The following is a 14,156-nucleotide window of genomic DNA, read 5'->3' on the forward strand; positions in this document are numbered from 1 at the left end:
AAGTACTGAGTTAGTTATTGGCAATAGTCACATTGCATTTATAATGAGGTCCTGAGCCCCTGTAGTTAGTAAAATTTTCATGGCACCTAGGCAGCAATTAGGCAGACTAAATGATTGAATTCCAATTTGAAAAATCACATTTCCTTCCTGGGATTTCCCAGGAAGTTGCAGCTGGGTAAAAAGTGTCCTTCACCTACTTGAATTCTTGTACGGTCATTTTCATGACACAGTATTTTAATTGCAGTGAAGAAATGGGAAGAGCTGACAATGACACACCCAGCTGCAGGGCATCGCCCATGCAGGGACAGCCAAAGACAGTCACGTAACATCTGCTTCAGGAAGGGCAGAATGAATGACTGGGTGAGGAGACCCAGAGACCAAATTGCTGGGGATTTTATAGAAGCTAGAATCAAACTGAAATAAAACGACGTTTCGGAAGTTCCAGTCTAATGCTTGAGAGATCAGCTGGTATTTTACAAGCAGCTTTGGCATGTGACAAAGAATGTGTGTCAGACCCACACTGGAGAAGACTGGCTATCCATAAAGGCCCATATTACACTGGGAAATACCAGTCTACACCTAACAAAATATTTTTCAGATATCCTACTATGAAAAGGCTCACAATTGCAGTGTGGGGGTTTATTCCTTTTTTTTTTTCAGTGAAAAATTGCATCTGTGAGGTTTTAATTAAACATAGTCACAGATTGAATAACTCTGCTTCTTGTAACCTGAAACAAATCAGAGTGCTTTAATATTATTAATGGTAGTGTGTACATTTAGAATTCCTCAGTGTTGGATGCTGAAGTCCTACACATGCATTGTCCCTGGAGCTTCAAGACATGAGAATATCTACCTTAGGTATCTTAAATCATTATCTGGGGAGGAGGGAAGATTAAACATCAAATTACAATAAAATAATTTAGTTCTTGTGTGCGAATGTGATAGCTGATGCAAGCTAGCTGGAAATTAACACATCAATAGAAAAATGGCTGACAGAAACTTGGAAATCACAAAATTATGGAAAACTGTGGTTTTCAAAGGAGCCTAAAAGTGTATAAAATTCTTTGGGATTTAGGGCACCTCATTCCCCACCAGAAATCCCAGTCTGGGACAAGACTGTGCCCATGGTGACAGACCAGGCACACAAACCACCCCTGTGTGTCACTGGCTGCTGGCAGAGATGGCAGAGGAGTTCAACAGTACAGTTTGCAGTATTGCCTTCCCAATACACCAGCTGGAAAAGAAGTGAGGACTCCTCTGTTCTGCTCATTCTGGGATCTTCTTCCCAAGCAACACCACTCGTTATTACTGTATTTAAGGCAGCAGTGCCTGGGAGCTGGAGGGGAACGGGCACTCACTGCAGGAGATGCCATACAAACACCAAGAGCGGGATGAAGCCCACACAGAAGCAGCAATGGTAGGGTGAAAATAACATTCCACCTCAGTGCATCAGAGGGATGGACCACTGTTAATGATTCACCCCTCTGTGCTTTTGGAAATCCTTCTTGAAGAGAGGTGGGAAAAAAAAAAGGGGGGCGGGGGAGGGCAGAAATGCATGAGACTCTACAGAGATGAAAGAGAAAAGGGAAAATGTATCTGTTCTAAGTATTTTTGCCTGCCTTATCTCATTCATGTTTTTGTTACATCTGCCTTGTCCAGTGACCTCAAATAGTTCAAATTTAGATTTATGCCCATCCTTAGCTACTTTAAATATATGTGTGAAGTAGCCTCTTAATAATCTTTTTTTAAAGGCAGTATCAGTTTTGTTCCTCACACCAGATATGTGCAAACCTTAGAGCATTAACCTTTTCTTGCTCCACATTTTCTCACTGAATTCTTTGCATTAAAGATTAATTTCTACGCACCTAACTTCAAAGAGAGAGACCAGAAATTAACACTAGCCTTAATGCTTTCTGACAGAGTTCTGAAGAATTAACCTACAGCCACTATCATATTAGGCCATAGAGATCGCTAATCACAAAGTTTGCCTAATTTAGGGGAGGAGAAGACTGTTTAATTTTGGTCTCCATGCCCAGCTGTTACAAAGAGACATGATTTGTGTCTGGGAGCATGTAAGTGTCCATATTCCAGGTTAAGAGGAGCATTTTGATGAGCTGTGATAACATTTTAATGAAACTAATTGTTTTTGCAGAGCTGTGCGAGCATCTAATCAGATCTTTCCACTGAGCCTGGCTTTCACTTACTCTTCAAGGTAGAGGTAACCATTCTCCTGCGCCAGCCTCCTTGCATGCACCTGGGAATCCTTAGCTGTAGTGCCGTAGGATATAACCATGGCACCGTAGTCGCGGCACATTTTCACCCTGGCCGGAGCTGTGCTGGTTGACACGATGACAAACACGGGAATACGGAGCTCTGAGGCATGGTAAGCGACAGCCATGGAAAAGTTATTGTCCGAAGCCACGATCACCCCTTTTCTTTGCTGATCCTAAAAAACAGGGTTGCTTATTGCACATGATATAGTGTCACATAGTTGTCCCATATGATCCTGGATCATTCTGATGATCTGCTTTCCTTTTTGCCCTTTACTAGCTGATTGAATCAGGATATTAGGGTACAGTGTATGCACGTCTGGTATGATCTCAGGATTTACACACAAAGCTAAAACAGCACAAGATCAACCCCTGTGCCTGCACTCCTCTGGGTTCAATTCTTGTTCCATTGGAAAGAGCTGAAAAACTCCAACTGATCACAGAAGAGCTGATATCTGGTCCCTCAGAGCCAATATCTCTGCTCTGCCTGTATGAAATTATTTCATTTCAAGCTTCCTTTTAATAGAAGATTTAATTTATATTGTTACGAAAGGCAGGAATAACCACTGCTCTGGGCTGTTGTCTCATGCCTATTACAACAATTATTGCTGCAGAGACTCAATAACCTCCTATGACAAATGATAAACAAGCTATTCATGTAAGAATACTGAAATTCATTACAAAATCAATTGGTGGTCTAGATCCTTGTCATCACTCATTGTAATTCAATTTCATCATCACCCATTAGTTTGGTGGTTTCAACATATCAGAACCACAGTACACATGAAAACACTTGCATCTAAATGGCACAGGAAAATGCTCGTGTTTCCATTCTGCAAGCTTTTGTTTCAAACATTAAGAATTTCACCAGCAGATCAGCCAATTGTAAATGAAGTAGTATTTTACATTCAGACCTGTGTTCACATGCTGTGTTCAGTAGAATGATTCTAAAGACAAGAAGCACTGTGATTCCATGGAGATTAGAGGTAAGTTTATCTCCAACTCTGCTCCATTTTTGTGAAGCAGAACTAATCTAGTTCTTTTTGAATGCTGACATTTTGCTATACCTGAGGCAATGACATCAGAAGGTAAAGTACACCCCGTTCCTTCACAGATCCCGTGTACTGGAGGAACTCCTTCTTCAGGTAGATGTCCATCCCATACTGCTTGGATAGCCTAGAATACTGGAGTAGATAAATAATATTATGGCAATGTATCTGCTATTAAGAAAAATCTCCCACACTCCATCAGCTGCCTGTTGAGGTGTGAATTCTACTGTGTATGAGCTCTAAGAAGTAAAACCTGTCATCTGTTTCTTCAGAAATACATGACAGTGTGTTGTTACCTACCAGGTCCTTCTGGTCTATAGAAGTGATTTTCAAACTCACAGCACCACATGCCATTAAGAGCTCTGAAAATAGCACTTGTTTGGGCCTTACTGTTCAAATACAGGCATTAAAAGAAATATTTTCAATTATTTCAAAACCCATGTTTCCAGCACTAGCCAGAACTGGATATTGAATATCCAAAAAATAAGGTCATCATCTAATAGATACAAAAGCCATCAGAAAATTCCTCCTTGAGCCCCATTATGGCTCTGCTGTGGTTTCTGCCACAGATTCACTACTGAATGTCATCTATTTTGCATCCTAAGGCCAGTAGACTATGAGTGAAGACATCACTTACTCAAAGAAAGATGGAAATAATAAAATAACTATTTCCCAGGACTGCAAGTGTAAGCAGCAGCTGTTTGGAAGAGCTTAGTGTTTGGAACAGAAAGGATGCCTGAGCTGAGGGGAATTAGCAAGCACATTACATGTGATGCAGTGCCCAAATGCATGATTTTTAAAAATTTTTAATGGAAAATATTTGTTAAGTTTTACAATAAGACACTCCCAGCATGTATCAACATATTAATTTCCTATTATCATATTCACTAAGCCAAGAGTTTTACACTAGACAACTCATGAAATAGAGCTGCAGAAAGCCTGTGGGTGCCAGCTCCCCAGGCTTACTGCAGCTCTATTTCAGAATTGGCTCCATCTCCTCTATTGGCTGCCAAAGCAAATGAGGCCCTGGTGATTTAGGGGATCAAGTCCTCATTTAAGATAAGTCACAAAGTGAGACAGATTCAAAAACAGCATGACAAAATATTTATCTCAAGCAATATCTGGCGGTGTCATACATAAAATGTATAGTGTATACACTAATATGTACTGACATGTTTTTCAGACTGTGGGATTTCCAAGTGAATTTATGTAAACTAAATATATCTGAAACAGATACTTGCTTTGAAGTATTCAGTTAAACTGCATGTTTCAGGTGAATGTTTCAAGGCTTTTTAGTGAATTTACAAGCATATGTTAAGTTTCTCACCCATAGGTGGGGCCAGATTCTCTATTTTGCTTCTGAAAATCGTGACATAAGATCTACCACTTGCTGCTCCTTTGCAAATCTGGCTGCAGAATTGAAACAATGGAAAGTGCTTAGTACACTAATAGGATAATAGTTTATATCCTAAACATCCTAATCTATGGAGAATGTCTATGCAAAACAGAATAAGAACACTATGAAAGAAACACTACTAGTTCTTCACATACCATACTTGTTTTTGTAGAGAATCTTGGATTCTGGAGTGAACAATCAGAAAAAGGATTTAAGGAGATGAATGCTGTGAATAATAAAGTTGCTAAGTCTACTACACTTAAAACTATGTCATTAAGTCACTCTTTACCCCCCAAGGTGGTGTACTTTAGATTGATATTTTTCTTTAATTTTGATATTCAGTATTTTAAGTTATCCTTTTCATCTCCCTTTAACTGAGGCTTTTTTCATATAGCCTAAATATAGCAATTACTTCTAACAAAGCAGGCATCAGTGCTATTTTCAGCTGAACTGACCTGATGTGTGACCTCATAAGACCCATTGAACCTGTAAGATTTCCCTTTAGTCACCGTGATCTTATCTAAGGACTACAGATACCACGTCTAACATACAACAAACAGCCCAGCCTCCCTCTGGCCTCCACAAAGCTAGCACAACAGCCCTTACATCTCCTCCATCAGTAGCCCAACCAGGTGTGCAATTTAATGTCAGCTCCTTGTTCTCTTATGCTCACTACCTCTTTGACATGTTACAATTCACTCATGATGCCATATCTCAGCTCCAAGGCAAACTCCTGTCTAAGGAAACAGGATACTCCATCCATGGTCTTACTTGCAGATTAGGAATCACCCTGCAAAGTGTTTCTCCCTTCAATTAACTGACTGGAGTATAGTCACATTCTCCTTTTAATCTAAATAAATGTCCTTGAAACGGGCTCTCAATGACAAGTTAAAGGTTTTCTGTGTTTTTCTTGACACCACTCTGTTTTGAGTCAATGCATGAAATGCACTAATGACTTCTGCAGGAACATTGCTTTGAACAACAGCAGTCATAAGCTATTTTCACATTAAAATATACAGGTTTTTATATGGACATAGGTTTTCCACTATTCTGATAATTTTAAAAGCATAGTTCATTAAAAAAGACTAAAGAAAGTGAGACTGTTTAGCTTGACACACCAAAAGGAAAAGAGATTAGCCACAGAGTGCCCAGAGAAGCCTTCTTGAAGAGCTCCCAGCAGTAGAAATACACTATGAAAAAGTGTAGAAATACAGTACAGCTTGCCACTGTACTTCTCTTATGCTTTAGCAGATCTTGTACATTGATGGGAGTATCTCAGTCATTTCTATACTTAGGCTGATCGACAGGTGCACATGTTTGTGTGTGTCTGTCTTACCATCCTTATTTTGCTGAAGACACCTGTGGCAGAAACACCTGGTTACAGAACATATCCAGCCCTTCCTGGTTGGCCTGACTGAAAAGGGAAATCTGTACCTTCAAACTCTCCAAACAGAAGGGCTGGTTCCAAACCAGACCCTCCCACAAGAGTGCTTACCCAAATGCTGGTAGTCTGCCACCTCCAACTCAGGTGCTTTGTGGCAGGAGTTTTTCACTGGGAGCATGATACCACAGTGCATTAAGTCTATGCCTAATGTGTTTTAGCCTTTGTTTACAGGTCACTGAAATCTTTGAGGATTTAAGTTAGTGTAAACAGGTAAGAAGAAAATTATTATTGACAGTTAAATACAACTAATATGAACATGAGTCTTCTTACACAGATCTGTCTGCTGCAATTCATAGTCTTCCTTCATTTCTGATCAGCTTTCATAAGGAAAAAGAAAAACATTGAGAGAATGCAAAACCATAAAGATTCCCTACCATGCAGGGGGTTTTCTGAACACCACACTGGATTTTGAAGGCTGCTGCACTAATGTCTTCAAATCGAATCAGCTTGTTACAGCTTGCCAGGCTGGTCCTACTGCTCGCCTGAGGGATGGAGGAAAGGGCATCCCTAAGTAACTCCTCATTTCGGCTCACTATCTTCATTTCCCAGGTCTTCACATCCCCGTTCAGGTAATCCTCCTCACCAAAATCCTTCAGTCTCTCGGGGTTGATAGAGGGTGGCTTTTGCCCAATAAGGCCATTTCTTACGGGCACATTCTTACAGCAGCGAAGATCACAAAGTGCTGGGATATGTTGTTTCTTTATTTTATTGTCATCCCTGAAAACAAACAAAAGAAACTTGTTAGAAAAGCTTAGATCATCAAAGGATTTAAGCATTTAAGAAGGATGCACGTCTCAGTTACTCCTTGCAAGCATCAAGCAGGCAGACTGAGTTACTACTGTCATATTACCTAGATGTAGCTGCACTGACAGATACTCTAACCTTCCAGCTGTTAGAAAAGCCACAAATAACCCAGCCTGTGGGCAAACTGTAAAACTGTCCTACCCAAGAAAATAAGAAATATATCATCTGTGTTGTCTGGACAGCTAGACCTTCCTTAATACTCAGTACACAAGGGGCAATGATCCTGGTTCAGTGCTTCCAAAAATTTTAGAATAACTGGAATTCTATTTTCTATATGCAATTCTATCTTTCTCAAAAAAGGCAAGTAGCTGCTGCAGACCATTCCCATAAACCATTAATAGCAGTAACAAATGCCACTACATTGTACACGAGAGGTCTGCTCTCTGCCCTTGCATACTTGCAGAGAGTACTCTTGACAGCCATCAGCTGCCTCGTGACAGGAAGGAAATTACTTTGATAAGGGATAACAATTATATCCTCCTAGAGAGCTAAAGAATTAGGTCTCCTGATCTGTGGGTTAACATTTCATAGGTAAATACACATGTAGATATGGCAGAAATGTGGTGGCACAAAAATCTCCTTCCCCAAGAAACTTAGGAGAGACAACATTGCTACAAAAATTTGCCAGTTTTGCTACCTTCAGCTGCCTGACTCTCTGGTCCATAGCATTCAGTTCACAAGGAACAATGTATGGTAGTGCAGGATTTTGCAGTCCTGTTAACAGATAAATGCAAAACTTCTAGGAATTCTTGGAATTTGGAGATTATTATGGGAGAAAGGAGCATTAAGCAGAAGACCAGTGATTTGGAAAGGAGCTGATACCACCCCTGGTCTGTGGCTATGATTACACATATGGTATAAGCTCCTCTACGTGACTTACTATTAATCTATTTGGTAGAAATGGTTTTCTAAAACAAACATGTTAAATTATGTCAGAGAATCCAGTATTATCTCCAACAAAAATTATTTACCTTTTTCCTAAAATAATTTGGGTCTAAGTTTTGCAGTTATCCATCAGCAGGGCTGGCTAAAGCACATGTTATACAGCAGTGATCAGCACTGTAATACGCTTTGCAACAACTTCCAAAAAGAATTTTTAAATATTTAGAAATATCTGTTTTTTGAGCAACTGCCCCACTTTGGGCAGTATCATCCATTTCCTTAATGGTATTAATAATCTGTGCCTGTACCTCTGCTTCCTATTACACTTCCAATTTTTCCACTGAGGAATTCACATAACAATAGGGGCAATACAAAATGTTTTATTATTCGAATCAAGTATTATACCAATAGCATCAATCATTCTGTATATCTTCACAGAAGACAATTTTTGTAGCAAGATCTTCTCTCTCCAAAATTAATGAGAATGCTAATTTTATAAGATAAATAAATAAAGTATATACATATTTGTAACCTGTTTATGTTGAAACTTGTTGATTTAAAGTATTCTCCCAATACTGTATCTTAAAGCTGATACAGCCTAACAGCAGGCATTCTGCTTTCAAATCAAATAACTTATCAAGTAGCTCTATTCTACACTTTTCTGCACTTCTGCTCCATTTGGGTTAGATAGCTGGAACACTTATAAAGATATTAAGCTTCCAGTGTTAATTTGGGTGCACATTAGTCTGCTTAATGCAAAGCTGAGACCCAGATCAGACTGCCTCCCCAGGAACTTGTTACAGCACAGCCCCCAGCAGAAACAACAGCAGCAGCATCCAAGAGGCCACAGCGCTGTTAGAATTCATTCCATACCTCCCTCCTTCTGAAAAAATATTTTCCATATCACAGACTCCCATAACCACTCCAAAAGGAAAAACAGATACATCTTATTTCTGAACACACTATCTAAAATATTTAGCAAGCATTAGCAATGAATTATGTTTCTTACACTGGAAATGGGTTAAAGGGGCATATGCAGTGAAAAGAGGCAGATCAAAAGTTCGTGATTTTATGGGTCAAATGTTTTATCCAAGTGGCATTTGAGATGGAAGAACAATTGTCATTTTTCATTGCATCTGTTGCAATCAAAAAGTCCATTAAAAAACCCAGCCAAAGATGACCACAGGAAGTTTATTGATGAAGCAGGATTCTGTGAGAAAGTAGAAGTGCATGGTAATGCCTCACCACACTAGTGTCATCAAATATTTGCATCTGCAAATAGAGAGACCAAAATGGTATATTGATTTTTTGCCCTAGTCTTAGGTTTCCCTTTCTTGGCAGGAAAAAAAAGGAGGGAAGTAAATCCGATTCTCAGTCCTTGATGTGCAGCACTACTCCCATGAACAGTGAGTATCTGATCAAGACTCCAATGGAGACAACACCTTGTAACCATTGGAAGAGAGGAACAAAACCTGTAAAATATGTATAGGCTTCTCAGGTTTGAGCTAGGTTTAGAGTACATCTGAAATATTACTGTCTCAATATTTAATATGAACACTATCATACATTTGCATCTGAAAGGTCATCAGCCTCTTTAACAAGGGGATATCATCATTCTACTGTATACATGTATTTCATGTATTTATTTCAGAATAACTTTGATTCTCCTTCTACACCCACGTGTTTCATTTACATGAAAGAAAATGACATTTTCCCATATTGAGCCTATCTGGGTGTGCCACAGACCCTCCCAGAGCTCTCAAACTCCCAAGGTAAACAGTGGGCTGAGGTTTGATCACATATCACAAATGGGCAACTAATGACCCTGTTGGGTCAAAAGTACTTCTTGCCTCAAAAACATTTCACATGCTTGGCAGAGATCTGTATGGATTTCTTTTACAGGAACAGCCAAAACAGGCAGCAAAGCATGCAAGTACTCACAAAAACACAGCATGTGACTTCTCAAGCACAGTAACAAAATATAGCCCCTACTCCAGCAATCATGTCCACCAGATGAAGATCTGAGCCAATATAAATACAAACCCCAGCATTATAAAACACTGTTCCTTTCCAATGGAGCTTTTCCTTTTTTGGAGTTTGTCAAAAGTTTTCATTGAAAGGTCTGTTTATTTCCAGACATAAAACAAATACCCAGCTGGCAAGCTTTGTTACATGGTTATAAATTACAACATTTTACCTTTAAAGTGATTAGTAAAAGCAAACATGAAAATACAGTTTATAAACCTACTTTTTCAAGAACAGCTGCTCAGCATAACTGGAAAAAAAGAGAGAAGATCCATATGCAGGCATTCCATAAATAATTAAGGCACAGGAAAAAATATAATTTGTTTAAGTAGATAGCTTTACATTAAAATCTCAAAGTCAATGCAAAGACAGTGTGTACCAAAATGTACTCCTAAAATAATAAAAAGCACCAGCTTGGAATTAATAATTTTTTTATTTCCAGTTTGGTTTTTTGAACATACTGATAATATTCATCAAGTTAAACAGCACTAGGTAAAACAAATTTTCAAAAATAGTAATAGTAACAAACTAAGAAAATAATAAAACCAGCAAAAATAATTTTGGGAAGATAAAAAGCAGTAATGCAACTATACCTAAAGACCACAATTGCTGCCTTCGTTAGACAGAGAAAGGAGTGTCCAAGCAGTTATCCTGCAAGGATGGACAGTTACACGTCCCCATCAGGTGAAGCACGTGCAGACTGCCTCCCTCAGGACCCATGAAACAGACTAAACAGATTAAACTGAAGCACTGGATCGCCTCAGCTTCTAAAACTGAAGGAGCAAAATCTGCAAAATCACGGATGTCCAGGGAATAGCAAATTGTGAAAGACTAGTCACCACTCTGCCCAGTATAAATGTTAGGGGGAGATCACATGAAAGTATCAGGTAGAAAATTTTAAATTTCCCTTCTTAGAGAAAATAATTATCTTGCAGAACTCATTGCCAGAGGACTCTATGAAGAACAACTATGTAAATGGGCTCCTAAAAAAATTGTGCAACTAAATGTGTGTTGATCACTACTTCCATATCATTCAAGAATTAATCTGTGGTTCAGGAAGCCCCTGAGCACTTGGCAAACTCCATGAATGCATATGAGAGAAAGCATCTTAGGTGGCTTTTATTTTTCTCTCAGCTCTATTACTGGCCACCACTAGAGAGAGGACAACAGTGGAGGATTGCTCTTTGGCCTGAGCCAGTGTTGTCATTTTGATTTCAGATATACCCAATGTCAGCAGTTGGCCCATTTGGCAGCTTTTACGCTTTCAAAATGGGTCACAACAACATGTTTTGAGGCAGACATGAAGTTGGAATTATGGACATACATTCCTCTGTACTGCTTCACAGATGGAAATTCAATTATCACAAAAGGAAACTAATCTTAATATAAGACTGAAAACTCAGCCTTTCTTTGTCATTTCTACAGCAGCTTTTATTATCTGCATTCACAGTGATACACATTCACTATTAAGAGGGACTGACAGTGTTGCAAAATGCGGAAATGTAAAAATTTTCTTAAGAAAGGATGCTCTTTGATGCTTGATCTTTGTATATTTCAAGACCAATCAACAAGAACAGAGATTTAATCCATGGAACAGATAGCAGCTAACAAGTTCTAAGTGATGTCCATGTGCTAGAAAAGCAAATTACTCGTTAGTAGAATTACCTTGGTAATGTTTAGGGCTTGACATGCTTCAGTGAACTCAGACCTCAGAGGAGGTGGTTAACAAAGTCTGGGGAGAAGGATGTTCCACTGATAGTGGACACAAAAAACGCAGAATTTATGGGCCCCAAGGATATTTTGCAGAATTCCCAAGATAAAGAAGAAACTAACAAAGCCAACTCAGCAGCTGTGCTGAAATCAGCTCCAACTGGGCAGAAGGTGATTCTGGCAGGGGCAGATCCCGACCACCAACACAAGAAACCACTGACCCAAAAGAAGAGAAAGACTGAGCATTGAGGACTAATTAGCATGAGAAACAAGAGAATCATTAACCAATAGAAGGTAGAATACCAATTAATAAGAGAACTTACAGCAAATGAAAGCTGATTCCTTTGTTAAAACATATAGATAGTAAAAAGCATTGATAGTTGGTGTGCTCGATTTGTGGAATCCACAGAACACTTGTGCACGTCTCAAGTATAATGAATGGCTCTCACTGTGTAATTATTGGTTTGTTGCACACCAGGTAAGGAATCTGATTTTTGTGGACAACAGTAGCATGGTACAAGTTCTGTAGAATACTTTAGCATCTTTATAGACTGTGCCATGACAAGAAGTTCCAACTCCAATGCCCAGCTTGGGCTAAGCAGTCTCAAAATGTTAAACTTGAGTTTCACTTCAAACTCATATGCACATGTTCTCTACATGTGGATTTTTAATTTTGTCATTTTTTCATGTTTCTTAAGCTTATACCCTGCCTTATATGTTGCCATGATCTTCAGGCTCCCTGAAGACCTTCCTGGAATACACTGACCAAGAGACATTGTTAAGACACAGTTTTAGACACATTTGTCATCTGCTTTCAGGTAACTGGGTTCAGATCTGATGCCTGCAAGTTCAGAATATTTATTAAAGCAAAAGGTGACCCCTTTAAAGTCACTTCTGCCTCTTTCCTCAAAGTGTTGAGCAGAGATGGATCATGCACAGGGGGCAAAGCAGCGGGAGCAGCCTGCTGCAGGTAGCAGTGTGTTCGGCTTATGACTGCAATGTGACTGAGGCTGGGATTTCCTCTTACAGGAGTGAGAAAGAGGCAGTCTCAGGATATGACAGAGAGGGCCCTTTCCCTCATCCAAATCCCTTTTACCCAGAACCTCTCCAGCTCCATTAATCCTTCTAATTCCATGTCCCAGCGCTGTCTCCTCTGACCCTTTTCGATGCCTGAGCCTCCCAGACCCCTCTGATACTTTCCTCGTTTGTTGCAATCCCCTTTCCCAATAGCTCCTAAACATTCCTGTTCCATCTCAGCTCCTCTTCTACCTTTTTACCCATCCCCAAATACTGCAATAGTAGCAATTTTTTAAAGCATCTAAGCAACTTGTGCAAGTGGGACTTTATGAAAGACAAATGGTAGAAAAAAAGAGGCTTGCTGAGATAAAAGTGTCAAGAAGCATCATAACAGATGTCATCTTCACTGCCAGGAATTCCCCTGTATAGTGTCTGAGTGCCCTGCACACCACTACAGGGTGACAAGTAAACCCCTGCAGGCACGGGGAAGGAACACATTAGATCTCTTCGACAATACATTTAAAACGCATCAAAGACAACACTGCATTCAAATATGACTGTCTTGAATTGAGTATTTTGTGTAATACTAGTACTTAGAAACACCCATTCGAGACTGTATCACTCCAACTAGTGGCACACACAGGATGGAAATATAAAATGCGTGTCTGGCATTTATATGCCTAAACCCTATGCAAAGTAATTGCTCCTAAATCACATAGGAATCACCACCACCTTCCCCTAAACAGAAAGACGTGTTCAGCAAATATTAGCTCAACTTTACTGATAGAAACTGGGACGCAGACAGATCCAGTGACTTGCCTAAGACTTCCGCAGGACTGTTTATCAGAGTGTCTTAAGGACAAACAGATCAGGGCTTAGTAACCAGCCTGCATGACAAAAGTGTAAGCACTGTGACCACCCAGCACAGATAGGTACATAATAACCAAGCCTTGAGACTGAGCAGGCTTTTATAACTCTGCTCACCATATACAGGTCTGACAAACCTGTGTGATGCTGCACCAGCAACACACACAAAGAAAGCTCAAGCTCATGTAGGAAACAACCAAGCTGTTTCATCACCTCTGATAAAATCTCTCCTTACTTTTAGTAAGTCAGATTTATCAGTGCCTGAGCCTAGCACTGTATCTGCCTCCATCTGTGGTCATAATCTATTGCCATTCTTCTCTACACACTATGCACATGTCATTGCTTACTGCTGGCAGTGGCAGCTGCGTGGCAACTGCTAAATAGATAACACTGGAAAAAGCAATCTGAAAGCAAGAAGAATTCACAAGGCCACCCATCATGGAACTGTTGAAGAAGAGGTAACCAACTGTCCCTCAAACAAACACATCCCTCTCAAAAGTTCTTACAAGACATTCACAGCTGTGAATGTCAAATGATCACTATCCAACACTGCACACAGTTTGGCAGCTAAAACTCTTCAAGCAATTAAACTTTTTCCTAAGTTGAATGTATTCTGAGTCTAAAGGTTTTCTGCTGACTAACACATCTCCATGATTAACTCGTAATTAGGAACAAATAGCACAATTCAAACT

At 39.6% G+C, this 14,156-nt stretch overlaps 1 protein-coding gene across 2 annotated transcripts in view; it reads right to left on the reverse strand.

Annotated features, from left to right (window-relative positions):
* LOC103623745 (putative threonine dehydratase) overlaps positions 1-14,156 on the reverse strand; it is a 32,002-nt gene that overhangs the window by 16,841 nt on the left and 1,005 nt on the right. Inside the window, exons 2-5 of one of the 2 annotated variants that reach the window (XM_017746385.1) lie at positions 10,094-10,120; positions 6,534-6,876; positions 3,338-3,454; positions 2,205-2,446 (exon numbers count right to left, since the gene is read on the reverse strand). In XM_017746385.1, the coding sequence (XP_017601874.1) occupies positions 2,205-2,446; positions 3,338-3,454; positions 6,534-6,876; positions 10,094-10,120 (729 nt within the window). The remainder of the gene's footprint in view (positions 1-2,204; positions 2,447-3,337; positions 3,455-6,533; positions 6,877-10,093; positions 10,121-14,156) is intronic. The other variant, XM_017746386.1, reaches the window with a different exon arrangement.

Source organism: Corvus brachyrhynchos, unplaced genomic scaffold, assembly GCF_000691975.1.
Source record: "Corvus brachyrhynchos isolate BGI_N302 unplaced genomic scaffold, ASM69197v1 scaffold279, whole genome shotgun sequence".
Taxonomy (NCBI): Eukaryota; Metazoa; Chordata; class Aves; order Passeriformes; family Corvidae; genus Corvus; species Corvus brachyrhynchos.